A 26,536-nucleotide genomic window follows, 5' to 3' on the forward strand; every position below is an offset into this window, starting at 1 on the left:
TCACTTTAGCACCGCCCTAAAAAACGGATTCAAATTCGACACAAACCTTCAAATAGGTATGTAATGACACATTATGTAAACTCTTTTTAGTGTTTTATTTACATTTTAGAGGCGATAAGGTGATAGGTTGGACAGATCGAGTGAAAAAAAGCTATTTTCCCACAACATATTTCCTTCTCACTATCACGCATTATTTTAGCTTCCCCACCCGCCATTTTCACGCATTAGTTTCGCTTCCCCACCTGCCAGAAACGGACAGCGTGGGGGTCATGTAATTGATTCTGTTGGAAAGGGGAGAAATTGTGCTTTACAATGGTATTGACATTACAGTTGATCTGGAAGTATTACGTTTTTGGGGCACTAAAGTAGGGTCAATTGTATGGGCCAAGGTGATGTACAAAAGTGTGTAAGTTTACGTTAGCTGATAATCCATTTAAAAAAAACTTTTTCGAAATGTATTTACTTACTTGAATAGGTTCTCCCAGCCATATAAATGATTGGAAACAGGGCAGAAAAGTTGTTTGTCACCAGAGCGTTTTAGAACATATTACTATTTACCTGTGAGTAAATTCATGAAATGGAGAATGGATTCAACTTTTTACCCATTTTAATAATCAGACCTTCTTACAGACTTGTTATGCTGAATTCTTGACGCTCAAGCGAACGTGCTGGTATATGCCACTCTGGGCGGCCTAAGCGACATGTAGCAACTTACTGTGTGCTAGTGTACACGAACCATAAGGCTCTGTTCTGCCTGCAGATAGTCAGTCTTTTTACAGTTTGACACATTCATTTGTTTCAAAATTCTCATGCCTCTTAGGCATACAAAGCAGTTAAGGAAGATGCTGATCAGTTGAAAATGTAGCTTTGGGGCCACTCATTGGAATGTCTGGGGTGGCAAAAGGAACATTCCATATTTCCTGTATGGGAATTCTCGGATCCATATAATGGTTCCTGGTACATTTGGAATTTCATGAATAGAGCTTGCCAGCTTGTAGTCCTAAAACCGGATATGAGTTACCTCTGGGTCGTTCAGCCATCCCTATGGGAAAAATGGCTGATGAATGGCGAAGGGTTTTGGAATAAACCCTGAAAATAAGGTCTAAGGTTAACACACGCTTAATAAGAGATCTTATACATTTTTGTCAAATTTGATTTGATTCTGAGATAATAGCAGTCAGTTAACATGACCTTTATGAATTATGAAGCCTTTAGGTGCTCTGTGTTTTTACGTACGTCAATTCTTCAAAATTCACAGAAGGTGACTTTAGCTGATAAAGATTTTCTCACTTGTCCAATGAACCGTGTTGTATTTAGTGCCTACAAAAAGACGCCATTAGTGTTTCTCTTTATTGAGGGAGGATGTCATGCCTCATGGGCATGGAACTTGAGTGTCACTTTTTTTTGTCCAATACCTGGGCTGATCTTTATCAATGACCCTTTTGACCTATGTTATGGCCCATTATCCCATTGCTAACTTTGGAACTCCCATTTACAGTGTAGCTTTGCTTCTCGAGGCTTGATTGCAGGGTGTAACTCCACAACAGTGGCAAGGTTTCCCGGGAATGCTAATGCTGTTTGGGAAGGCTTTAAGAATACTAAGCACTGTCAGTGCCACATTTTCCCACTTGGGAAACCAATACATTATGGCAAATCAAATCAAATTTGATTTGTCACATACACATGGTTAGCAGATGTTAATGCGAGAGTAGCGAAATGCTTGTGCTTCTAGTTCTGACAATGCAGTGATAACCAACAAGTAATCTAACTAACAATTCCAAAACTACTGTCTTATACACAGTGTAAGGGGATAAGGAATATGTACATAAGGATATATGAATGAGTGATGGTACAGAGCAGCATACAGTAGATGGTATCGAGTACAGTATATACATATGAGATGAGTGTGTAGACAAAGTAAACAAAGTGGCATAGTTAAAGTGGCTAGTGATACATGTATTACATAAGGATGTAGTCGATGATGTAGAATACAGTATATACATATGCATATGAGATGAATAATGTAGTGTAAGTAACATTATATAAGGTAGCATTGTTTAAAGTGGCTAGTGATATATTTACATAATTTCCCATCAATTCCCATTATTAAAGTGGCTGGAGTTGGGTCAGTGTCAATGACAGTGTGTTGGCAGCAGCCACTCAATGTTAGTGGTGGCTGTTTAACAGTCTGATGGCCTTGAGATAGAAGCTGTTTTTCAGTCTCTCGGTCCCAGCTTTGATGCACCTGTACTGACCTCGCCTTCTGGATGATAGCGGGGTGAACAGGCAGTGGTTCGGGTGGTTGATGTCCTTGATGATCTTTATGGCCTTCCTGTAACATCGGGTGGTGTAGGTGTCCTGGAGGGCAGGTAGTTTGCCCCCGGTGATGCGTTGTGCAGACCTCACTACCCTCTGGAGAGCCTTACGGTTGAGGGCGGAGCAGTTGCCGTACCAGGCGGTGTGATACAGCCCGCCAGGATGCTCTCGATTGTGCATCTGTAGAAGTTTGTGAGTGCTTTTGGTGACAAGCCGAATTTCTTCAGCCTCCTGAGGTTGAAGAGGCGCTGCTGCGCCTTCTTCACGACGCTGTCAGTGTGAGTGGACCAATTCAGTTTGTCTGTGATGTGTATGCTGAGGAACTTAAAACTAGCTACCCTCTCCACTACTGTTCCATCGATGTGGATAGGGGGTTGTTCCCTCTGCTGTTTCCTGAAGTCCACAATCATCTCCTTGGTTTTGTTGACGTTGAGTGTGAGGTTATTTTCCTGACACCACACTCCGAGGGCCCTCACCTCCTCCCTGTAGGCCGTCTCGTCGTTGTTGGTAATCAAGCCTACCACTGTTGTGGTAGCTCTCACCAACATAAACACTCTTTCTCCTTTCCCCCCGGAGTTACTCATTTAGAGAATTAGGAAGGCTCTGCCTTGCATCTTTCCCCAGCTGCAGCTATCCCGGTGAGAGGACTTCACCTCGCTCATAAATCCCCCAAGCGTCAAAAGCACTGTGATTAAAGTTCATGCATCTGTTCATGCATCAACCCTGCACATTTCCACCTGTGGAATCAGTTAGGGATACCTGTTGTGGCTCTGCCTGGGCCCAATAGTTTGTAGGGGGGAAAATTCCAAATGGATCCCGCAACCTCTTTTGCTTGAAAAGATGGGCCATCCTATTTCAGATGTTAATGGAGATTCAGCTGCAGAATAACTGTTTGTGCCTCGTAAGAACGCTCATTCTAATTAATTTAATAATTTAGACAATGTCTTTTTGCTGAACAATTTTGAGAACAATGACAGTGTGTATTTTCACCTTGCTGGAGCAATGTTATTTTTTTTGTAACGTAGCTTTGGTAATATATTGCTAGACTATATCTCAAATGACTTTGCATTTTTCTGCATGAGCTAAAGAATCACACGTAAGCAGAGTGACATGTCTAAAAGATTGAGTGTTTGATGGTATTAGTGAAAGATGAGGAGCTTTACAGCCAGGCCCCTGCAGTCGGCTCTCATAGGTTTTCATTTTTTGTCATCCATTACGGATGCATGAACTACTCTCCCAGGATTAGAGGAGTGGGTGGGAGGGAGAATGAGCGACTAACAGCTTTCAATCATCTCAACCCTGCTGCTCAGTTGAGGTTTAAACTACGTCCTCATTTGCAGAGCGAGGGAGAGACTTCTAAGACAGTTATCTTCAATGTAGTTCTTAAATATGTGTACATCTCTTGAAATAATAGTGTTATCATTTTACTGTGTATATGTATTTGGTACTGTTGCTACAGTATCAGTATTTTAGGGTGTTCACAGTTAGATTGTCTGCAGGGGGAGCACATTAGAATTGTCCGCTAACTGGAAGTTCCCTCATCGTGTGTGTGAAAGAGCGGCCATTGTATTTGTGCCAGTGACACACTTTTGGGGCTTATGATGTATAAGCATATCTCTACTGTACAGTGCGTCAATTCAGAGAAGAACTTCACTGGAGGCTATTTTAAAGCCAGCCCCTTCAGAAGCCATTACCATGCATGCTGCTATAATGGTCCAAGATGAACATTCCAGACATTACCCACAAGCTCTGCAGCTGTTAACCTTTGACCCCCGTGAAGATGTGGCAAAGCTATAAACAATGTGCAATATGGAGTGCACAGAGCTGTAGACCATTCACATCCACAGACAAGACTGCACTCATGTCTATGGCACTTTGTTCCATGGGAACCCCTCAAAACCAGAATTTCTAGCTGGGGCTACACAGTCCTTAGACCTGCCATTGCTACAGCAAACTGACAAAACATATCCACTGAAAATAGCAGAGCAGGACCAGATATTTTATTTGGCATTTATAAAAATGTAAGACATTGGTTATTAGCTGTTAAGTCAATGTTTTTGTTTCATTTGGAGTCCAAGGGTAAGCCTTTTACCACCCAAGAATGTCCGGCGGTTCCCAGACCTTGTGTTGTTTAGGTGACAGAGCCCATGAAAATGTCCGCTTCCCTCCAAACAGGATCGAGACTAGACTACATAACATTTGAGGGAATGAATGTTTGAGGAACATTTCAGTATGATGCTCAGTCTTTCCCCTCTACTGGAGATTCTCGGTTTCACCCTATTTAGTTGTACCACTGCCAAAAAAGGGGTACTGTGTATTTTTTCCCCAGCCTCCCGAGTGGTGCAGCTGTCTATGGCACTGCATCGCAGTGCTTGAGGCGTCACTACAGTCCCGGGTTCGATCCCAGGCTGTGTCACAGCCGGCCGTGACCGGGAGACCCATGAGGAGGCTCATAATTGGCCCAGCGTCGTCTGGGTTAATGAAAGGTTTGACCGGCCGGGTTTTCCTTGTCCCATCGTGCTTTAGCGACTCCTTGTGGCGGGCCGGGTGCCTGCAATCTGACTTCGGTTGCTGGTTGGACGGTGTTTCCTCCGACACATTGGTGCAGCTGGCTTCCGGGTTAAGCGAGCAGTGTGTCAAGAAGCAGCGGGGCTTGGCAGGGTCGTGTTTAGAAGGACGCATGGCTCCCGACCTTTGCCTCTCCCGAGTCTGTAGGGGAGTTGCAGCGATGTAACTACCAATTGGATAACACGATTGGATAACACGGAATTGGGGAGAAAAAGTGGTGAAAATACAAATATATATATATACATATATACACTGCTCAAAAAAATAAAGGGAACACTAAAATAACACATCCTAGATCTGAATTAATGAAATATTCTTATTAAATATTTTTTTCTTTACATAGTTGAATGTGCTGACAACAAAATCACACAATAGGTTGAGTTGAATAGGTTTTCAGTAGCAAATACAAGACCTCTTCGTGTTTTCCTTTATCTGATCAAGGGAAGAGGAAGTAATTAAGGGAGAAAGTGAGCAAGAGCGAGGGAAGGATAGAGAGAGAATTTCCAATCTTCAGATCCTTTACCCATCCTGGTAGAGGCCCTTCGGGACAGATATGGGCAGACGGGCACATCACACTCACACACACATACACACAACCTTATCAGCAGTCACTCAAAACGCTGAGGCATTCTAGGGGTGGAGGCAGGAGGGCATAGAGGCAGCTTGGGGCATAACCTAATCTCTGTACCTTAACTATAGACGGAGCAGACTCAAATGTTTTTTTGACAACATCCTGTTGATTTCAGGTCAAGGTAGAGTAAAACATGTTAATGATTCTAATATAATACTTTGGTGTAATACTAGTTGAATTGATTTGTTGTTGTGCCACTCAATGTAACCAAGACACTTCTGGAAAAGAGTCATGCTATCACTGCTAAAATTAACCACCCTCAGATTTAGCCTACACACACATGCCCTAAAGTGAAAGGGAAAATATTTAACGTTGCACACATTGGAAAATATCCTGGCCTGCAGCATTCACAACAACCCTACAGGGCCCCTCCAGAATTGTCCAAACTAAATCCTCTTTCCCATTATTTCAGACGAGGACGCTGGCCGGCCTGTCATTGACCTAGAATGGTCTCTTTAGATGGTCACATCCATCAAATAAATGTTTCAGTTTAAACATACAGGGCCCACCTAATTTACTCTAACTATGGCAGAGCAAACATTTAAAGGCTTTTGTGCCACCTAAACCCATCCAACTTGAACACTCACGTTTTCGTATCGTTCTCGTTATTTTAGTTATTGTGGTACAAATGTTTAGGGGCGATTCTGTGGGAAAGTCAACCTGAGCATGCCAGAGAAAGTTTGTCATTTTAAAAATTAATCCACTTTCATAGTTGTCTTTAATTCCTTGCATACACTACACAACTTAGAAAATTATTACACAATTATTTCCTAGTTGGTCCTGCCCTGCTTAGTGTGCACAATATTATGTGCAGAAACATTAAAAAAGAGACGGAGGTGCAGAATATGGAGCTGCAAATGGGCATAAGTGGACAGTTGGACATAAGTGGACAATATGGACTTTCTATTTTACAGAGGGAATTGGAGGTAATATAAAACATTTCATATTGAAACGTCAGCTGTGTTCTCTCCACTGCTCCATCAGTCTGTCTTCCATAACCCCAGTTCACAGGGAGAACACGTTGCTTTCCTCTTCACCATCATTGTTTTGGTCTCAAACGCTGAGTGCTCATTGGCTATTGGCAGTAGTCCTTTCCCAATCGCATTGTGGCACTGCTCATTCTACAAGATGCATGACCAAAATATCTGACAGAAAATTATCGGGTCATCCGACAGGGGTCTAGAGAACGGAACAGCCATAATCGGTGTCTTCGACCCACTCAAACTACACGAGTCCCGATGTACTGATCCTAGACCAAGTTCATTGAATTTCACCCTGATCATGAAAATGTATCCGGGAGAGCAAAAATATGGCAAATCCGTGTAGTGTATGCCCAGCATTAGGTGTACATGTTGCAGTGCAGGCTTTATTCGACCAGTAATTTGCTTTATTTCTTCCACATGCCAATATTTACAAGTCTGCCTTTTTGGGCATATTCTCCCGCCAAAGGGCTACTGTAAATGTTTCATTTAAATTTTGTCCATTCTATGAAACATTAAAGTAGTGGTTTTGCATCCAAATGCCTCATCCATAATGCTGGAATTGCCCTCAGCGATAGTTCCAATTTCACCAAAACGTCCACTCCCTTGTTCCGCCTTCATCCTCTTGATGAAACCTGCTCTGAGAAACCAGTGATGCATACATACAGTAATGTGAGCTCGTCATTGCTAGCCATGTCCACATGCCATTTAGCAGACACGTTTTTCCAAAGTGATTGCATGCACACTGTACATTTTCATATCGATGGCCCCAGCTGGAATCAAACCCAGAACCCTAGTGTTGCAAACATCTTGCTCTACCAACTGCTTTTCCACACGGTACAAAATGTCCAGGACTGTAACCGTTGGCCTCCAATGCATTACCTTAGATGCTAACATAACTGATTAGCTGCACAACATTGGCCTCTGACCCTGACAGGGAAGACTGATGTGAAGGGTTAGGATTTCCCAAGGGGCTCCATTGTGACCTCGGTGGGTGGAACGTAAAGGTAGCTGGTCCCAAGGGAGAAGAGGTTTCCAGTGGCCCATTCATGACCAGAGATTTGTCTCCAAGCCAGAGAGGGTAGGAATTATCCATTAGTCATTTGATGGACAGACAGTTAAAAGGGGTGTAGGTACATTTGAGAGGGCATATCTGTCTGGGGAATTGCCTGCCAAATGCCTCAGACATGGTAGAGCATGGGTGGAATAGGCATTGTGGTGCTCATGTGAATTTCCTTTCTTTTTTGGCTTCAGACCAATTCCTATTCTCACTTAAAACATATAGACTTCCTCGAGTACTTGAAAAGTTGATATTTTCAAATAAACTACAAAATACATATTTTCTGCCCAGGTCTGACACATACACTACATATACACAATATTAGGGGCATGGATATACTGCACTGAATGAATGACATTTTCTTGTCAAATCGCCAATTGGCAACCCATCCTTTATGGGATTAATTGACACATAACCAAGCATTACAATAATTCACTATGTTAATTAAATGATCATTCTTCTTCCGGTGTTCTGGGCATTGCGCATCGCATAAAGAATGAATAAAATAATAATAATAATATGGTTATCCAATCAATAATTACATCCCTAGAGCAGTAAAATAATAATACATACATACATACATACATACTGTGTATATATACACATACATACAGACAAATAAATACCATTTGTTTACCATCAACATCAGCGGTGCGTGCACTCCAGCATGTTCTGTTAATTAGCGCTGCATTCCCAGCCCCTATGCCAACCTCATGCCAACCCCATAATCTATGTCTGTATCTGTTGACATAGGCCTGCATGTGCCAGCAAGGCACAGCCCCCCGCCCCGCCAATGTTTGGCTACTAAGCCACCTGTACCCTCCTCGCCCCAGTGCAACCTGTAGACTGACATTCTTTATCAGGGCTAGAACAATGTGTGGTAAGTGTCTTGCATTTCTGTCTCATGACAGTCTCTCTTGCTCCCTTTCCCTCCTCTCTCTCTTCAATTCAAACGTGCTTTGTTGGCACAACATTCAGGCACTATGTATTGCCAAAGCATACAAAACATTTACAATACATGACATATAGATGGAAAGAAAAACATGAATGAGAGTGTGTGTTGTCTTCAAAAGTGGAGGGGGGGTGTGTGTCTCGGTTGCTGCGTAGCTCGTTCCCACAGTATTTTGTAGGCAATGTGGGAGTATCAGTTTTGTAGTAATTAAGTGTGTGTTCAAAAAATAATAATACGTAATGATTTTCATCCAAATAATAGTGTGTGTGTCTCTCTCGATCTCCCTCCCTCAACCTCAACCAGTACTCCCAGACCAGAAAATGCCAGAGCTTCAATCACAACACAACATTTTATGGGTATGCTTCTAATCGTTAAGGACTGGGGAGTTTTTCAGGATGAAAAATATACAGAATGGACCTTTTTTTAAAGGCACACGTAGCCTACCTATCAGTTCATACACACAAACTATCTAGGTCAAATAGGAGAGCGGAATTGTGCCGTTAGGTGTTTATCTGTTTTTTAAAACCAGGTTTGCTGTATATTTAAGCAATATGAGATGTTCCATGCAATAATGGCTCTATATAATACTGTACGCTTTCTTGAATTTGTTCTGGGTTTGGGGACTGTGAAAAGACTCCTGGTGGCATGTCTGGTGGGGTAAGTGTGTGTCAGAGCTGTGTGTAAGTTGACTCTGTACACAATTTGGGATTTTCAACACATTAATGTTTCTTATAAAAATAAGTGATGTAGTCCGTCTCTCCTCAATTCTCAGCCAAGAAAGACTGGCATGCATAGTGTTTATATCAGCCCTCTGATTACAATGAAGAGCAAGACGTGCCGCTCTGTTCTGTGCTAGCTGCAGCTTAACTAGAGGTGTGTTCGAATACTCATACTAACTGTACTAACCATACTATTTGTGATGTAAATTGTGTATGTAGTATGCTTAATGGTCATAATATGGATATAGTTAGTATGCCAAAAGTTCTCGGATGTCATACTACTTTCACCAAAGTATGTAGTATACAAGCAGTGGACACTATTTCTGTGCTTTTAGGGTCCATAATGCAATTCTTCCGAAAATGGGTGTGGCTTCACAATGTTTTCATATTTGAAGAAAATGGCAGAATAACTGATGAATTTACGAACGCTCAACACCCATTGAATGTGACCGGGGTCAGTAAACGTTGGCAAAAAAAGCATAAATTGTTGCCAGCAGCACCGTTAGTCACCAACACTTTGGATAACATGAAAACAGCCTCACCAGCTCTGCTAGTGCAAGTAATTGTAGTTAAAGTTAACTTGTTCTCAACTTGCCTACCTGGTTAAATAAAGGTGAAATAAAACAAATAAAAGTGGAAGTAGCTAGCAAGTTAGCCAGTTAGCTTGGGTGCTTGACTGCCATTGTGAGGTCAGAACACTCTTATCATGCCTACTCCTTGGCCAGAGGGTCTAGTATGCACTCTGAACGCTCTGAATTTACCCAGAGGGCACTCTGGCACTCCAGATTGAATTTACAAACACACGCGAAGTCATAAGATATCTAGCTAGTAATCTGTTATGCTAACAAGCATAACAAGAGGTTGCATAGCAACAGCATCAACTTTCGGTAGACAGGCGAAGCTCTAAGAATACAGGTAATACAGTGATTGAATGAGGGTATGAGACTTGAGTTGAGGTGTTCAGAGGCTTGACTTCAGTGCAGGACTTGACTGGGAAGACAAATAACAATAACACAACACACTACACAGTTAGACAAAAGAGCTAAGAATGAGTTAGTCTCATCAAGGAGTAAATCATTGTGTTCTAATCAAATGAAATCAAGTTGTATTAGTCACATGCGCCAAATACAATAGGTGTAGACCTTACAGTGAAATGCTTAATTACGAGCCCCTGACAAACAATGTAGTTTAAAAATACAGATAAGAGATAAAAGTAACAAGTAATTAAAGAGCAGCAGTAAATAACAATAGCGAGACTATATACAGGGGGGTATCGATACAGAGTCAATGTGCGGGGGCACCGGTTATTTGAGGTAGTATGTACATGTAGGTAGTGTTATTAAAGTTACTATGCATAGATGACAACAGAGAGTAGCAGCAGTGTAGAAGAGGGGGTGTTGGGGGGGGGCACTGCATATTGTCTGGGTAGCCATTTGATGAGATGTTCAGGAGTCTTAATGGCTTGGGGGTAGAAACTGTTAAGAAGCCTCTTGGACCTAGTCTTGGTGCTCCGGTACTGCTTGTCGTGCGGTAGCAGAGAGAACAGTCTATGACTGGCGTGGCTGGAGTCTTTGAACATTTTTAGGGCCTTCCTCTGACACCGCCTGGGAGAGAGGTCCTGGATGGCAGGAAGCTTGGCCCCAGTGATGTACTGGGCCGTTCGCACTACCCTCTGTAGTGCCTTGCGGTCGGAGGCCGAGCAGTTGCCATACCAGGCAGTGATGCAACCAGTCATACTCTCGATGGTGCAGCTGTAGAACCTTTTGAGGATCTGAGGACCCATGCCAAATATTTTCAGTCTCCTGAGCTGGAATAGGTTTTGTCGTGCCCACTTCACAACTGTCTTGGTGTGCTTGGACCATGTTAGTTTGTTGGTGATGTGGACACCAAGGAAGTTGAAGCTCTCAGCCTGCTCCACTGCAGCCCTGTCGATGAGAATGAGGTGTGCTCGGTCCTCTTTTATCCTATAGTCCACAATAATGTACTTTGTCTTGATCACGTTGAGGGAGAGGTTGTTGTCCTGGCACCACACGGCCAGGTCTCTGACCACCTCCCCGTAGGCTGTCGTCGTTGTTGGTGATCAGGCTTACCACTGTTGTGTTATCGGCAAATGTAATGATGGTGTTGGAGTCGTGCCTGGCCGTGCAGTCATGAGTAAACAGGGAGTACAGGAGGGGACTGAGCACGCACCCCTGAGGTGCCCCTGTGTTGACGATGATCGTGGCGAATGTGTTTTTACCTACCCTCACCACCTGGGGGTGGCCCGTCAGGAAGTCCAGGATCCAGTTGCAGAGGGAGGTGTTTAGTCCAAAGGACCTTAGCTTATTGATAAGCTTTGAGGGCACTATAGTGTTAAACGCTGAGCTGTAGTCAATGAATAGCATTCTCACATAGGTGTTCCTTTTGTTCAGGTGAGAAAGGGCAGTGTGGAGTGCATTGGAGATTGCATCATCGGTGGATCTGTTGGTTTGGTATGCAAATTGGGGTGGGTCTAGGGTTTCTGGAATGATGGTGTTGATGTGAGCCATGACCAGCCTTTCAAGGCACTTCATGGCTACAGACGTGAGTGCTACGGGTTCATAGACAATTAGGCAGGTTACCTTAGCGTTCTTGGGCACAGAGACAATGGTCGTCTGTCATGTTGGTAGTCCAGACTCGGACAGGGAGAGGTTAAAAATGTCAATGAAGACACTTTCCAGTTGGTCATAATGTCATTCTGTTTGTGTATGTGATTGACTTTACATACAGTAATGAGAGATGATTGCTAGGAGTACTCACAGTGCTTGGAGAGGAAACATTCAATGTGCCAATGGACGAGGGGGCACATGTGACGTGGCTTCATTTCATGTCAGGAGAGAGTTGACAATGGTAGTAGAGTGGAGTTGTCATCCCCTCTTAATCAGGGAACAGGAGGGGACGTAGCTGTAAATATAACACACTACAGTATGTTCATTCTCCGATCCTAATCCTATGACGGATTTGGAACGTCAGTTCATACTGCAAAGTTTTTGATTGGTTGGAGGTCATCCCCCGGAAGTGGTCATAATTAACATGTATGTCTATGGAAGGGGGTGAGGCCCACGAGCCTCCTAGGTTTTTGTATTGAAGTCAATGCCAGAGGAAAACGGTAGCTTGCTGTCCTCCGGCTACACTATGGCGCTACCCCAGAGAGTGATGTTGAAGTTACTATAGACCTTCATTGCAAAACAACTTTTTTGCGTGTGTTTCACTGTTTTGATTTTTATGAAATTTCACTGAGTAGGATGGTCCTCCCCTTCTTTTTCTGAGGAGCCTCCACTGGTGTATCTGTAGATTTCTAAAAACATGTTTTCAATTTGTCATTATGGGGTATTGTGTGTAGATGGGTAAAAACAAGTATTGAGTCCATTTAGCATTCTAGCTTTAACACAAAAACATGTGCAAAAAGTCAAAGGGTATGAATACTTTCTGAAGGCATTGTATATATGATCCCCTGTGTGTCGCACTCTAGAGAATATTGTGTTGCCGTGAGTGACACACACGCACGTAGGGAAAGACAGAAAGGTGTGCAGGCAGGCTTGCTCATACTCTCCCCTTGTTTCTGAGCTAGACTGCCATCATATTTAGAAGAGTTGTATAAAGCCATCGCTAGACATTTACATTTGAGTCATTTAGCAGATGCTCTTATTCAGAGCGACTTACAGTAGTGTGTGTAAAAAGAAAATACTGGTCCCCCATGGGAATCGAACCCACAACCTTGGTGTTGCAAGCACCATGCTCTACCAGCTGAGACACACGGGACCACAAAACCTGCTCTAGGGTCAGTTTATAGTTGTTGGTAGTATGGTCAAGCAGACTAACTGCTGTATTCACGCTTCATTTTACTACACTTGTCAGTGAAATAGAATGTGAGCGAGATGGTTTCATACGATTTCTACCTGGAGCAAATGATGACGGAAAGGCGGGCGGTTCTCAAGATCCTCCCTTTAGCTTACTGAGCCAACGGTGTAGATTGCGTGTTGATGAACAGCATCAGTGCGGATGATACTAAGGCAGGCTTTTCAATGAGGTTTGTTTTTGTTTTTGTAAACCTGGAATCAAGGCGTATTTTGACTGAGAGTTGGCTTGATGTGGAGTTGTAGTAATGTGAAGTGTGTGAGCCTAGGTGGATTGACAGCTCACTGACACAAAATGGGAGGGGAAGGGGGACGGAGAGCGAGATGAGATGAGAAACCAGAGAAGAGGAATGGAAAGGAATGACTGAGAAAGGCAGAAACAAAAAGGAAATGGAAAAAAAGCAAAAGGAGATGTAGAGAGAGAAGTCGGATTGCCAAAGGTTAAGATCAGTGAGAGGAAAATAAGAGAGTAGTTTGTAAATAAATTACAGTATTTGAAGAAGAATAAGTTGAGGGAAGACTGACAGAGAATGAGAAGAAGAGACAGAGAGAGTGCCTGAAATGGGGAAACAGACAAATCCGACAATACAAGAAAGAGAAGGGAGGTCGAAAAAATACACAAGTTATTGTTAGAAGAGGGTAATGGCGGGGGAGTTACAATTCTAACCCCTAAAGAAAGATGTAACAGTAGAAGGAGGAGGGGAGGGAGAGAAGAGGAAGAGAGATGAAACAGAAAATAAAAGAGTGAATTATTTGGAAGCAGAAACTGATCATATAGAAGGATGAGCAGCTATTGGGGATATAAACACAGTCTCTCTCTCACTCTCTCACTCACTCTCACTCACTCACTCACTCACTCACTCACTCACTCACTCACTCACTCACTCACTCACTCACTCACTCACTCACTCACTCACTCACTCACACACACACACACACACACACACACACACACACACACACACACACACACACACACACACACACACACACACACACACACACACACACACACACACACACACACACACACACACACACACACACACACACACACACACACACACACACACACACACACACACACACACACAGAGCTGGGGAAAGAGTGTACAAGTGTATGTGAGTGGATGTCTTGGCCTACTTTTCCTGGGCATGGTTGGAAGAGAGCCAGGGGGACCGTTGCTGAGTGAAGACTGGCCACACGTGCTCCTCTCTAGGAGGCTGGAGATATAGTATACACACACTCATGTGCTTATAATTTCTCCTTTCATACACTTGATCATGTGCTTACACTCACACACCCATATGCACACATACTTTCTGCTTTCATACACTTGTTCATGCAAATACACACACACACTCTTATGCTTATACACTGAGTATACCAAACATTAGGAACACCATCATAATATTGAGTTGCACACCCCCACCCCTTTTGCCCTCAGAACAGACTTAATTTGCCACGACTCTACAAGGTGTCGACAGCGTTCCACAGGGATGCTGGCCCATGTTGACTCCATTGCTTCCCACCATTGTCAAGTTGGCTGGATGTCCTTTGGGTGGTGGACCCATCTTGTTACAGACAGGAAACTGTTGAGAGTGAAAAACCCAGCAGCGTTGCAGTTCTTGACACAAACCGGTGCATCTGGCACCTATTACGTGGACAACTACATGTGTGGACAACTAATATATGTGGAAAACTACAAATACCTAGGTGTCTGGTTTGACTGTAAACTCTCCCTCCCTCACATTAAGCATCTCAAATCCAAATTTTAAACTAGAATCGGCTTTTTCGCATCAAAGCATCCTTCACTCATGCTGCCAAACATACCCTTGTAAAACTGACCATCCTACCGATTCTCGACTTTGGCGATGTCAATTACAAAATAGCCTCCAACACTCTACTCAACAAATTGGATGCAGTCTATCAACAGTGCCATCCGTTTTGTCACCAAAGCCCCATATACCACCCACCATTGCAACCTGTACGCTCTCGTTGGCTGGTCCTCACTTCATACTCGTCGCCAAACCCACTGACTCCAGGTCATCTTCAAGTCTCTGCTAGGTAAAGCCCCGTCTTATCTCAACCCACTGGTCACCATAGCAGCACCCACCCGTAGCACGCTCTCCAGCAGGTATATCTCACTAGTCACCTCCAAAGCCAATTCCTACTTTGGCCGCCTTTCCTACCAGTTCTCTGCTGCCAATGACTGGAACGAACGGCAAAAATCACTGAAGCTGGAGACCAGCTGTCAGAGCAACTCACAGATCACTGCACCTGTACATAGCCCATCTGTAATATAGCCCATCAAACTACCTCATCCCTATACTGCATTTATTTATTTATTTATACTGCATTTTTTTATTTATGTACCCCAGTATTTCCATTCATCTTCTGCACATCAATCACTCCAGTGTTTAATTGGTATATTGTAATTACTTCACTACCATGGCCTATTTATTGCCTTACCTCCCTTATCTTACCTGTAACTCTGTTGTTGTATGTGTCGAACTGCTTTGCTTTATTCTTGGCCAGGTCGCAGTTGTAAATGAGAACTTGTTCTCAACTAGCCTACCTGGTTAAATAAAGGTGAAATAAAATAAAACTACCATACCCCATTCAAAGGTACTTAGATATTTTGTCTTGCCTATTCACCCTCTGAACGCCACACAATTCATGTCTCAATTGTCTAAAAACTTAAAATCCTTCTTTGACCTGTCTCCTCCCCTTCATCTAACCCGTAACAAGTGTCATCAGTAAGGGATCATAGACTGGACTAGTGAATCCAGGTGAAAGCTATGTCATGGAAAGAGCAGGTGTTCTTAATGTTTTATATACTCAGTGTACATTCTCAACACACACGTGCTCACGCATGGACACACACTTTTTCTGCTTTCATACACTCTTTCATGTAACCACACACACACACACCACTCACACACACTCATATGCTTATAATTTCTTCTTTCATACTTGTTCATGACACACGCACCTGCACATACTTGCACAGACACACGCACACACGCACAGCTTGGAGAGATCTCAAGGACACTCATCGTTATTCATCACAGGGATAGAGAAGGGATGTTTTTTGCATGTTCCAGCTCAGAAAATGCTACCCTGGCCTGCAGATGAACGACTGGTGGCAGTTGACGTGTGATGTATGGTCACATCTGGTCAGTGTATCAAGTCCTGCTTTATGGGATGTGTGTCAACATTTAGGCGTGTCAACATTTTTGTGACATTTTCACTTAATTTAGACCGTTGAATACCGGGGGAGAGTGGCAAATGGAAGCAGGGGGACGGCTAGATGAAGGACTTCCTGTCTCCAGTGGGAAGTATTACTTGACCAGCCGGGGAATTTTGGTTGAACAGCTGATGGATGCGATTGGAGAAATGTAACCACTCTCAAATTGAGAGAACCAGCAATGGATGCAAGGACCGAACAGCCAGGGGAACAAAATTATAGTTTTAACCATGCTTTAAAGCTATAGTTTTCATTTACAAAAACAGAGTAGACTGATAGTCTGACCATTGAATTAAACTCATGAGGCATTTCTAAGCTGTCCCAAATTTCCCCTTTTAAGACCCTCCCCATTGACAGACAGATACATTGACAGGCTAACACTATGGTAATTTCTATGTAAAAGGACCCATGAGCATGAACATGTGAAGTTCATAGAAGCATGTCAAATGAAAGCTAAGAGTCTATTTTTGAGAAATTAATGGCATAGTAATACATTTTTTAACCATTTTCCATTCTAAAATTAGGAATCTGCATAGGCTTTGATTTCTGGTCAAACAGATAGAAAAGGGCTAGTCCCATGCCAACTAATATCTACACTTATAATTTGTTTTTGATAAATGTTTCTGCCTTCTGTAAGTTTAAAAAACATTGCCTTGTTCCTTGACATTCTCTTACCAGAACCCCACATATCTTTAACATATAAGTTCACAGAAGTAATACGTAAAGGTAGACCGACCAATTAGTTATAGTGTTTTTACTGATGTGATTTGTTTGATTAATTATTCAGTTATTCAAACTCGAAATTTCGTTACCAAATCGGTAACGGAATTTCCAGCAAAATTGGTAACGGAATTTCTGCAGTTGAATTGGCTACAAAAGGAAATCATAGTAGTCACAAACCACAGTTGGGTTCACAAGTTTGGACAGTACAGTACAGTAGATTATGGTGAAGAAATGTAGATTATAGTTCAGTACAGTAAAATATAGTTCAGTACACAGTAGAGCAGACTAGAGTTGAGTACACTAATGTATTGTAGTGAACTATACTGTACTGTAATGAACAACACTCTACTGAACTATACTGAATTCTACTGTGCTGTACTGTACTATAGACGTCTATGATTGGTTCAGATTTGGTCAGGTCCGGACTAACCAATTTTGGTCTTGTTTGGGGGCAGAGCTCATTAAAATAATTGCTAGTGGGCAGGATAATACCTCAAAATGCAAAGGAGGATATTGCATATATATATCTTTGTGTACCTATTTTAGGATGCATCACCATGAAGAGAATTATATTCATATCCATAATTATACATTTCTGTGTAGTACAGATCAGGAACCCATGATGAAATTCCATTACAGCAATTCCGTTTTCATGTGTAAATCCCCTTCACACAATAACCAAAATATTTTTTTCAAAGTCATTGTGTCATGTCACAGCTGAGTTTTATGAAAATGTGGACACAAAAAAATATTTTATAGAAATTCTGTTACTAAACCTTCCATCTGCACAGTTCTTTCAGTAAATGTGTTTTTGTAACATGTTCAGTGTAAATGGTTAAAAGCTGTCCTTGTACATAGAGTTGTATGGTTAGTTAAACTTTGAAATCAATGGTCTTTTAAGTCAAAAATCACCTGAGTGACATCGCTAGCCCAATACTACTACCAGGCGTTTTCCATGGGTTCATTGATAGCGTTGGAATGTCACACCTCCCCTTGCGAATGTTTACGGCTTGTCTGTTTGTCTGTTTTTTGGTCTGTACCCGTGTGTGTGTGCCCAAGTGTTTTCCTGGACACACACACACACATCCACAAACACACAGATGCAATGTCAAACTTGCACATACTGTATAATGTATAAACCAGAATACATTGATGTACTGGCTTGCAAACCTACAAAGACACATTGAGCACAGCCACACATACACACAAATATATTTTTTTACTTAGGAGGGTCAGAGCAAGTCTGTTATTTCTCATTGGCAAACTACATTCTGTTGATTACCATATCATTTGCATGGACTCTATGGAAAACATTTGATTCTTCCTGAGTGCCTGACCACCTATATAACGTGCTTCTGTTTCAGTAACTATTGTAATGTTTCTTAATTTGCTTATAAAGAGAGAGCAGGTGTCGGTGGTTGAAAAACAAATAAGAGAAAGAACTAGAGGAACAACATTTTTTTTTGTAGGAGCATATTCATAAAGAATTTACAGTGCGTTGGCAACATATTTTTAGAGAGTGCACTGGAAACTCACTCCTACGTTGAGAAAAAGCTTAGGGAACCTGCAAGAGATGCATGAGACTCAGCCTCTGGTTAAAAGTAATGGGAATAAGTGGGCCAATGTTGTCTTACAAATGCTTATAGATTATTATGCTTTGTGAATGATTATAAATACATCAGAGCGTGTTTCTGTGCCCACATGTACAACACCGGTATGGGAGTAAGCATTCATACGCAACCGACCACCTATATCCTTTTCTAATCTCTGCAGCTCGGAAGTCCTCCCGTCGCCTAGTCTCATTGAAAAATCAGCCCTTATATTGGACTCTGTCACTGAGTATTGCTGCGCACCAGCCCATTGCTGCGCAAACAGAGTCCTTTACCCGTCTTGTCCTCCCCCATCCCCATCTTTTTTTGTGCTGCTTGAGTGAAGGAGCAAACATGGTACGGCCAGCTTTTAGTGCCACTGCCTGCGCCCTCGCTCCACAGACAGAGGCCTCGTTGTAGGTGGTAGAAGAAGGCCAGACGGGGCCTGTGCGAATGCACAGAGAGGAGATGGGTGCCGGTCCCTGCAGACCGCAGCTCAGGCCACTGTGGCCCATCCCTTCCCTTATACCCCCTGCGCGACATGGAGGGATGGATGGAGCGAGAAGGTGGGGAAAATAGTCTGGCCCCTTGAGTGGACATGGGTAAGGGGTTCAGTGTGGTTTTATAGAAAGAAACGTATCATCATTCTTGGCTTAGTGAGAGGGTTTTCTGGAAGGGAAGCCTTCTCCACTTTTTTACTTTCTCGCTGGCCCTTCATTCATGGGTTTATGGCAACTTACTGTAACCTGCTTACCTAGGAATATTGTTAGGGGAATATCTGGCAAACCTGGTGTCCCATTATATACAAGTACAACAAATTGGAAAGAAAATAATATAAAAGGCGAGTCAGGGAAGAGAATATGGCTATCCACATGATTGCAGATGAGGCTGTAATATTGAATCACAGTATCCATATATTATTATGCCTTTTTTTTACTCCTTAGGAGTTTCTGTGATTGTACAAGACTATATCTTTGCGTATTTCAGGCTGTGAAGTTCTCAACAACGATGCAACACACAATGTTGCCATGACAAGCTACCCTCTTGGGTTGTTTAGCCCTAATTCTAGCCTTACCCCTCTTTCTTTCTTGTCTTTCAGATCATGCCCCCTAGATAGCAGCCTCACCACCCCTTTACTCCCCCCCCCCTTACCCCTCTCGTCCCCTACTCTCCAGTGGTCCACAATGCCCCCGCGGAAGCGGACGCGCCCCGCCCTGGGGTTCCTGTGCTGCTTTGGCAGCAGCGAGCCCCTGGAGATCAACCTGAAGGACAGCGTGCCCCTGCAGTTGCTGGAGTTCAGTGCCCCCATGCCCCTGGCCGAAGAACTGCACGCACGTTTCTCTGAACTGGTGGTGAGTTGGGGAGAAATACATATTTCCATCATCAACAACAGCAGGGCTGCCCAACCCTCTTCCTGGAGTCCAACCCTAACCTAACATACCTGATTCAGCTAGTTAAAGGTTGTGTTTCCCTGCTCAGACGTTGCTGATGCATACCAGATCTTACAAGGCCTGGATAGGTATTTTACACACAGTGGCGGCTGTTGGGAGCAACTATATGAGGATGGGCTCATTGTAATGCCTGGAATGGAATAAATGGAACGATATCAAACACGTTTGACTCCTTTCCAGGTATTCTGTTCCAGCTATGAAACGAATCAACTAACCACATCATATATTATAGCAATCTGGTGGCCGACTGCACAGCTGATGACATGCAACCATTTGGTTGATGCATGCAACGTCTGAGCAGGGGAACGTGATCAAGGTCTTGGGGAGCAGCTGATAAGTAGAATCAGATGTGCTAAAAAATTTGGGTTGGCCTGAAATCCTAGGGCTCCAGGAAGAGCGTTGTGCAAGCCTATACTACAGTATATACACCAGTGGAGGCTTGTGGAGGGAGAAATCAGAGGATGGGAGAAATGGGATGAAGCATGCAAACTTTCCTACCATTCCAGCCATCTTTTAAAAATATGTATTTATTTTTTATTTAACTAGGCAAGTCAGTTAAGAACAAATTCTTATATACAATGATGGCCTACCATCATCTGTCACAGCCGGCCGTGACCGGGAGGCCCATGGGGTGGCGCACAATTGGCCTAGCATCGTCCGGGTTAGGGAGGGTTTAGCCGGCAGGGATATCCTTGTCTCATCGCGCACTAGCGACTCTTGTGGCGGGCTGGGCACAGTGCACGCTGACCAGGTCACTAGATGTACGGTGTTTCAAGAAAAAAAAAGAAGCATGGTTTGGCGGGTCATGTTTTGGAGAACCCATGACTCGACCTTCGCCTCTCGACTTTCGCCTCCCCGTTGGGGAGTTGCAGCGATGAGACAAGATTGTAATTGGATCCCACCCACTGGGGATCCAGGCCCAGCCAATCAACATTCGTTTTTCCCCACAAAAGGGCTTTATGACAGACAGAAATACTCCTCAGTTTCATCAACTGTCCAGGTGGCTGGTCTCAGGCAATCCAGCAGGTGGAGAAGCCCGGTATAGAGGTCCTGGTTTGGTGTGATTACAAATGGTCTGCGGTTGTGAGGCTGGTTGGACGTACTGACAAATTCTCTAAAACAATGCTGGAGGTGGCTTATGGTAGAGAAATGAACATTCAATTATCTGCCAACAGCTTTGTTGGACAATCCTGCATTCAGCATGCCAATTACATGCTCCCTCAACTTGAGACGTGTGGCATTGTGTTGTGTGACAAAACTGCACATTTTAGAATGGCCTTTTATTGTCCCCATCACAATGTTCACCTGTGTAATGATCATGCTCTTTAATCAGTGTTGATATTCCACATCTGTCAGGTGGATGGATTATCTTGGTAAAGGAGAAATGCTCACTATCAGGGATGAAAACAAATTTGTGAGGCAAATTTGAGAGCAATATTTTTTGTGCGTATGGAGAATTTCGGGAATATTTTATTTCAGCTCATGAAACATGGGACCAGCACTTTACATGTTGCGTTTATATATTTAAGTATATGTCAACAATCCTTCCTCCAAAGGACCATTCTATGGAATAAATTTGCATGAAAATCCCCCAAATCTTTTTCAATGGTCTTGTCAATCAAATTTTGAGTCAACCATTTTTTAGACAAATGGTTAGCTCAACTGGTCTTGATGTATGGCCAACTGGTTGACAGGTCGTCTGTATGGGCATCTGCTTAAATGGTCTTACCTACTGTTATAGTTATCTGGATACTTGGTTTGATCCTGCAATCAAATTGCTGACATTTTTTACTTGTTCACCAGACATCTAGTCAATTGGATATCTGGTCATCTGAACATCTGGCTGTAGGACTTTACACCAAAACTGAGGTCATGTTGAGCTGAAGTTTAGCACAACACAGTAGGGAGAAAGTAGTGGGGGAAAATGTAATGAAAAACATAACTGAGTGTGTTTCCATGTCACTGGGAGTGAGGGATTATTATTATGAAATGCAGCTCCTTTTTTTCACAAAGAGAACTAAGCTTTGGTGGAGTCTGGAGTAGGAGTGACATATCTGGGCCAAGCAGTGGAGCAAACCATCTCTGTATGTTTTTCAGGGGGCCTGGAACTCCACAAATGGTGTCTCCCAGCGAAGTCACTATATAGATTTAGTTCTAAAATAGAGTTGTTTTTACAGTGGGAAGTAATTATGCCACGTTAAGACCCAACGGGTTATGTTTTGGCACCCCAGTAACACTTTATTTGGATAGTCCCAAATAGATCATTTGTAGATGTTCAGTAACTGTCAACAACATTTCAACTAACTATCCTATAACCCTAGCCCTAACCTTAACACTTATCCTAAACTTAAACCTTATCTTAACCCTTATTCTAAACCTAACTGTAACCACGGCAAGCAGTTGCTTGTCAACAGAAATGGGACTATTGATATAAAGTGGGGCCGACACCTGTTTTATTAGAGATACTGAAAGTCGGTGTCATATTGCCTTAAGTCCTTTCGGATATGTACAATCATGCCACTCAACATTTTGTAGTGCCAGCTGAGTAAAACACTGCAAGAAATACATTTATTGATTCAACCATGTTGATCTTCATACACCATCACAGATTGGTCCACAGATACCATGAAGTACAGGCATAGGACATTGTGTCATATTTCGCTAACTGATGTCATTCTCACATCACGACCACAGCATATTGGGCTTCGTGCCTCTTGGTTCTTTACAACCTTCTTGGTCTAACCTCTCGTGATCCTTCCGTGCCGTTCACTAACTCTCAAACAAATCCAAAGGAACCTGGGAACAATTGCAATTGATTTGGATAAGTATAATGGAGACCACATCAGAGAATTTAATGGATTCCACTCATCACAATAGCCATTTAGGGCAGGCCACAGCATTTCCTGATACAGAATGTTTAGCTTCCATTAATTGACTTAAATGGTTTCTTCCCAGTGTCGTTTTCACAGCACGCACACGCCAATGATTTATATGCCACGTGTGAACATTTGCATCTGGGTGGAGTGGTGACAGTACATTTTCTGGAAATTCCATCTTGGGTAATAACATTTAATCATCAAAACAGAATTGCTCTCACATTAGGATAATTGAAAATGGGCTCTTTCTGTAATTCTGTAAATGCTGTGGGGGGGGTGTAAAGTGTGCGTGCTCACATTGCGTATGTGTATGCTTGTCTGTGGTGTGCTGGTTTGTTGTGATGCCAGTGTGGTTAGGTGAAATACCTCTTGAGATTCCTGGCAAAAGAGCCAAAGTGTAAGGTTGTTTGGGGACAACGCGGGTGACATTTGAAATGAGTGCTGATGGCAATAGGATAGATGCAGTGGAATTCAGGTCTCTGTTGGCTTCTGCAGTGCTGTAGAAATGTCTACATATGGCTGCCATGTGCACACAAAATGCTCACACTGGGCCAAACTCAACCGTGGCGCTACCTCCATACACTGCGCAGTGAAAGAGAAAGAGGAGAGGAAGTGAGTGAGAGACCGACTGAAGATGTGAGGGGAGAAAAAAAAGAGGTTTGGCTGGGCAGCGAAGAAAGTAAATCAAATCTATTGATTGTGTTTGTAACTAACAACTAATAATATTTCAAAAATGTATGAAAGGATGTTACAGTACAACCTGATTGTGAATGTATTTGTTTTGATTGAAGGTGTGTTGTACTTCCACATTTGATCTTGGATCATAGGCTGTAAGTGGGGAGTAGCTTGTTGAGCCTAGCCCAGTTGGTGCGACAACATCAATACTAGTGGGCATCTGACATGGGTAGGGGGCAGATGACAGATTAGTGAGGAGGCTTTCTCTCTTTGCCTCCGTCTCACTCTCTCTTTCTCCGTCTTTGTATTTACAGTGGGGCAAAAAAAGTATTTAGTCAGCCACCAATTGTGCAAGTTCTCCCACTTAAAAAGATGAGAAAGGCCTGTAATTTTCATCATAGGTACACTTCAACTATGACAGACAAAATTAGGAAAAAAATCCAGAAAATCACATTGTAGGATTTTTAATGAATTTATTTGCAAATTATGGTGGAAAATAAGTATTTGGTCAATAACAAAAGATTATCTCAATACTTTGTTATATACCCTTTGTTGGCAATGACAGAGGTCAAACATTTTCTGTCAGTCTTCACAAGGTTTTCACACACTGTTGCTGGCGTTTTGGCCCATTCCTCCATGCAGATCTCCTCTAAAGCAGTGATGTTTTGGGGCTGTTGCTGGGCAACACAGACTTTCAACTCCCTCCAAAGACTTTCTATGGGCTTGAGATCTGGAGACTGGCTAGGCCACTCCAGGACCTTGAAATGCTTCTTACGAAGCCACTCCTTCGTTGCCCGAGCGGTGTGTTTGGGATCATTGTCATGCTGAAAAACCCAGCCACGTTTCATCTTCAATGCCCTTGCTGATGGTAGGCTTTTGTTACTTTGATCCCAGCTTTCTGCAGGTCATTCACTAGGTCCCCCTGTGTGGTTCTGGGATTTTTGCTCACCGTTCTTGTGATCATTTTGACCCCACGGGGTGAGATCTTGCGTGGAGCCCCAGATCGAGGGAGATTATCAGTGGTCTTGTATGTCTTCCATTTCCTAATAATTGCTCCCACAGTTGATTTCTTCAAACCAAGCTGCTTACCTAATGCAGATTCAGTCTTCCCAGCCTGGTGCAGGTCTACACTTTTGCTTATGGTGTCTTTTGACAGCTCTTTGCTCTTGGCCATAGTGGAGTTTGGAGTGTGACTGTTTGAGGTTGTGGACAGATGTCTTTTATACTGATAACAAGTTCAAACAGGTGCCATTAATACAGGTAACGAGTGGAGGACAGAGGAGCCTCTTAAAGAAGTAGTTACAGGTCTGTGAGAGCCAGAAATCTTGCTTGTTTGTAGGTGACCAAATACTTATTTTCCACCATAATTTGCAAATACATTCATTAAAAATCCTACAATGTGATTTTCTGGATTTTTTTTCTTCTAATTTTGTCTGTCATAGTTGAGGTGTACCTATGATGAAAATCACAGGCCTCTCTCATCTTTTTAAGTGGGAGAACTTGCACAATTGGTGGCTGACTAAATACTTTTTTGTCCCACTGTATATATCTTTTTCTACCTCTCTTCCTCTCTCTTTTTGTCTCTCTGGCTCTGTTCCCCTCTGTCCTTTTCTCTTTCCCCATGTGTTTCTCTCCCCCTGTCTGTCCCCCAGCAGGGATTAATCTGTGGCAGTTTTAATCCCACCATTCCAGAACTAATGTCCGGCCCAAGACCAGAATCTTGACCCTTGACCTTGATCTTTGCATGGCAACCTTCAAAGACCCCACCACAAAATAGTTGTTTTAATGTACATTCTATTTACTATGTTTCATGTGACATTAAACTCATGTCATTTAGCAGATCCTCTTATCCAGAGAGATTCACAGTCAACTAACTTGGGATGTTAAAAACCCTACCCTAACGTTTCCCTGGCTGTGGGGGAACGGTCCTTCGAGCAGGATGAGAACAAGAATGTGTTGTGTAACACGGGGAACAGCCCTCTGTCCCCTGAGAGCCCATTGGAGTGACTACCCTCAGCGGAGGCCTGGGATACACCCTACTTCCTCTTCCCTCTCTATTCCTCTTTCCCTAGTTGTCCATGTCTGTCCAACTGTCTTCCTTCTTTCCTTACCCTCCCCTCTCGCTTTCTCTCTCTCTCTCTCTCTCTCTCTCTCTGGTTTCACCTCACTTTCTCTCCTCCCTTTCTCTTGGTCCCCTTTACCCACCCACCCCTTCCCCATCTCCCTTACCTTCCTCTTCTGCCAGCCCTCCATGTCCTGAGCCAACCCCATTAGCAGGGCTTGATCCAGGGCTCACTTGGACCAGAGGGGGGGTACACTGGCTCATCAAAAGGGTCTGATGGAAGAATAGCAGTGGGGGGAGGAATTGTGGTGGTGGTGGATGTATGAGTGGAGTTGGCAAATACCAGAGCGGTGCCAAGCCCAAGACACTGATCTCTGACATCTCACTGAGATTAGACTAGTATGGACAGGGAGGACATGTTCCTAGATCAGCACTCTGAGACTGTTGATGAATACGGGTTCTGAGCTTGCTCCAGGGCAAAGACCTCATGGGATAGGTTGGGAAAGAAGTCTGGTTTAGTCGCTACAGCTTCCTGTTGGTCCTCCCGGGGCCTTATATGACTTCCTTCCATCTTGCCTGTCTTTCCTCTCCTTTCCTGTCCAAGCCTGAATGGGCTGGAGTAGAAGATCATGTGTGTGCATGCGTGCGCCATTCGTTAGCAGCAAGCAATCTCAATCTTATCCACACATACAGGACCCATATGCCCCATACACACTCAATGGCACACAGACACACACATATGTCATCAAGGCCAAGCATCATACCTAAAGAGATTGAATGGTACTTTGGCTTATTTTTTAGACCTCCC

At 43.2% G+C, this 26,536-nt stretch overlaps 1 protein-coding gene across 1 annotated transcript in view; it reads left to right on the forward strand.

The window, feature by feature from the left end:
* daam2 (dishevelled associated activator of morphogenesis 2) overlaps window positions 1-26,536 on the forward strand; it is a 225,724-nt gene that overhangs the window by 77,379 nt on the left and 121,809 nt on the right. The window contains 1 exon segment of the mRNA XM_046349916.1: window positions 19,764-20,016. Within this exon segment, the coding sequence (XP_046205872.1) occupies window positions 19,849-20,016 (168 nt within the window). The 5' untranslated portion in view covers window positions 19,764-19,848.

The sequence above is a fragment of the Oncorhynchus gorbuscha genome, linkage group LG05 (assembly GCF_021184085.1).
Source record: "Oncorhynchus gorbuscha isolate QuinsamMale2020 ecotype Even-year linkage group LG05, OgorEven_v1.0, whole genome shotgun sequence".
NCBI lineage: Eukaryota > Metazoa > Chordata > Actinopteri > Salmoniformes > Salmonidae > Oncorhynchus > Oncorhynchus gorbuscha.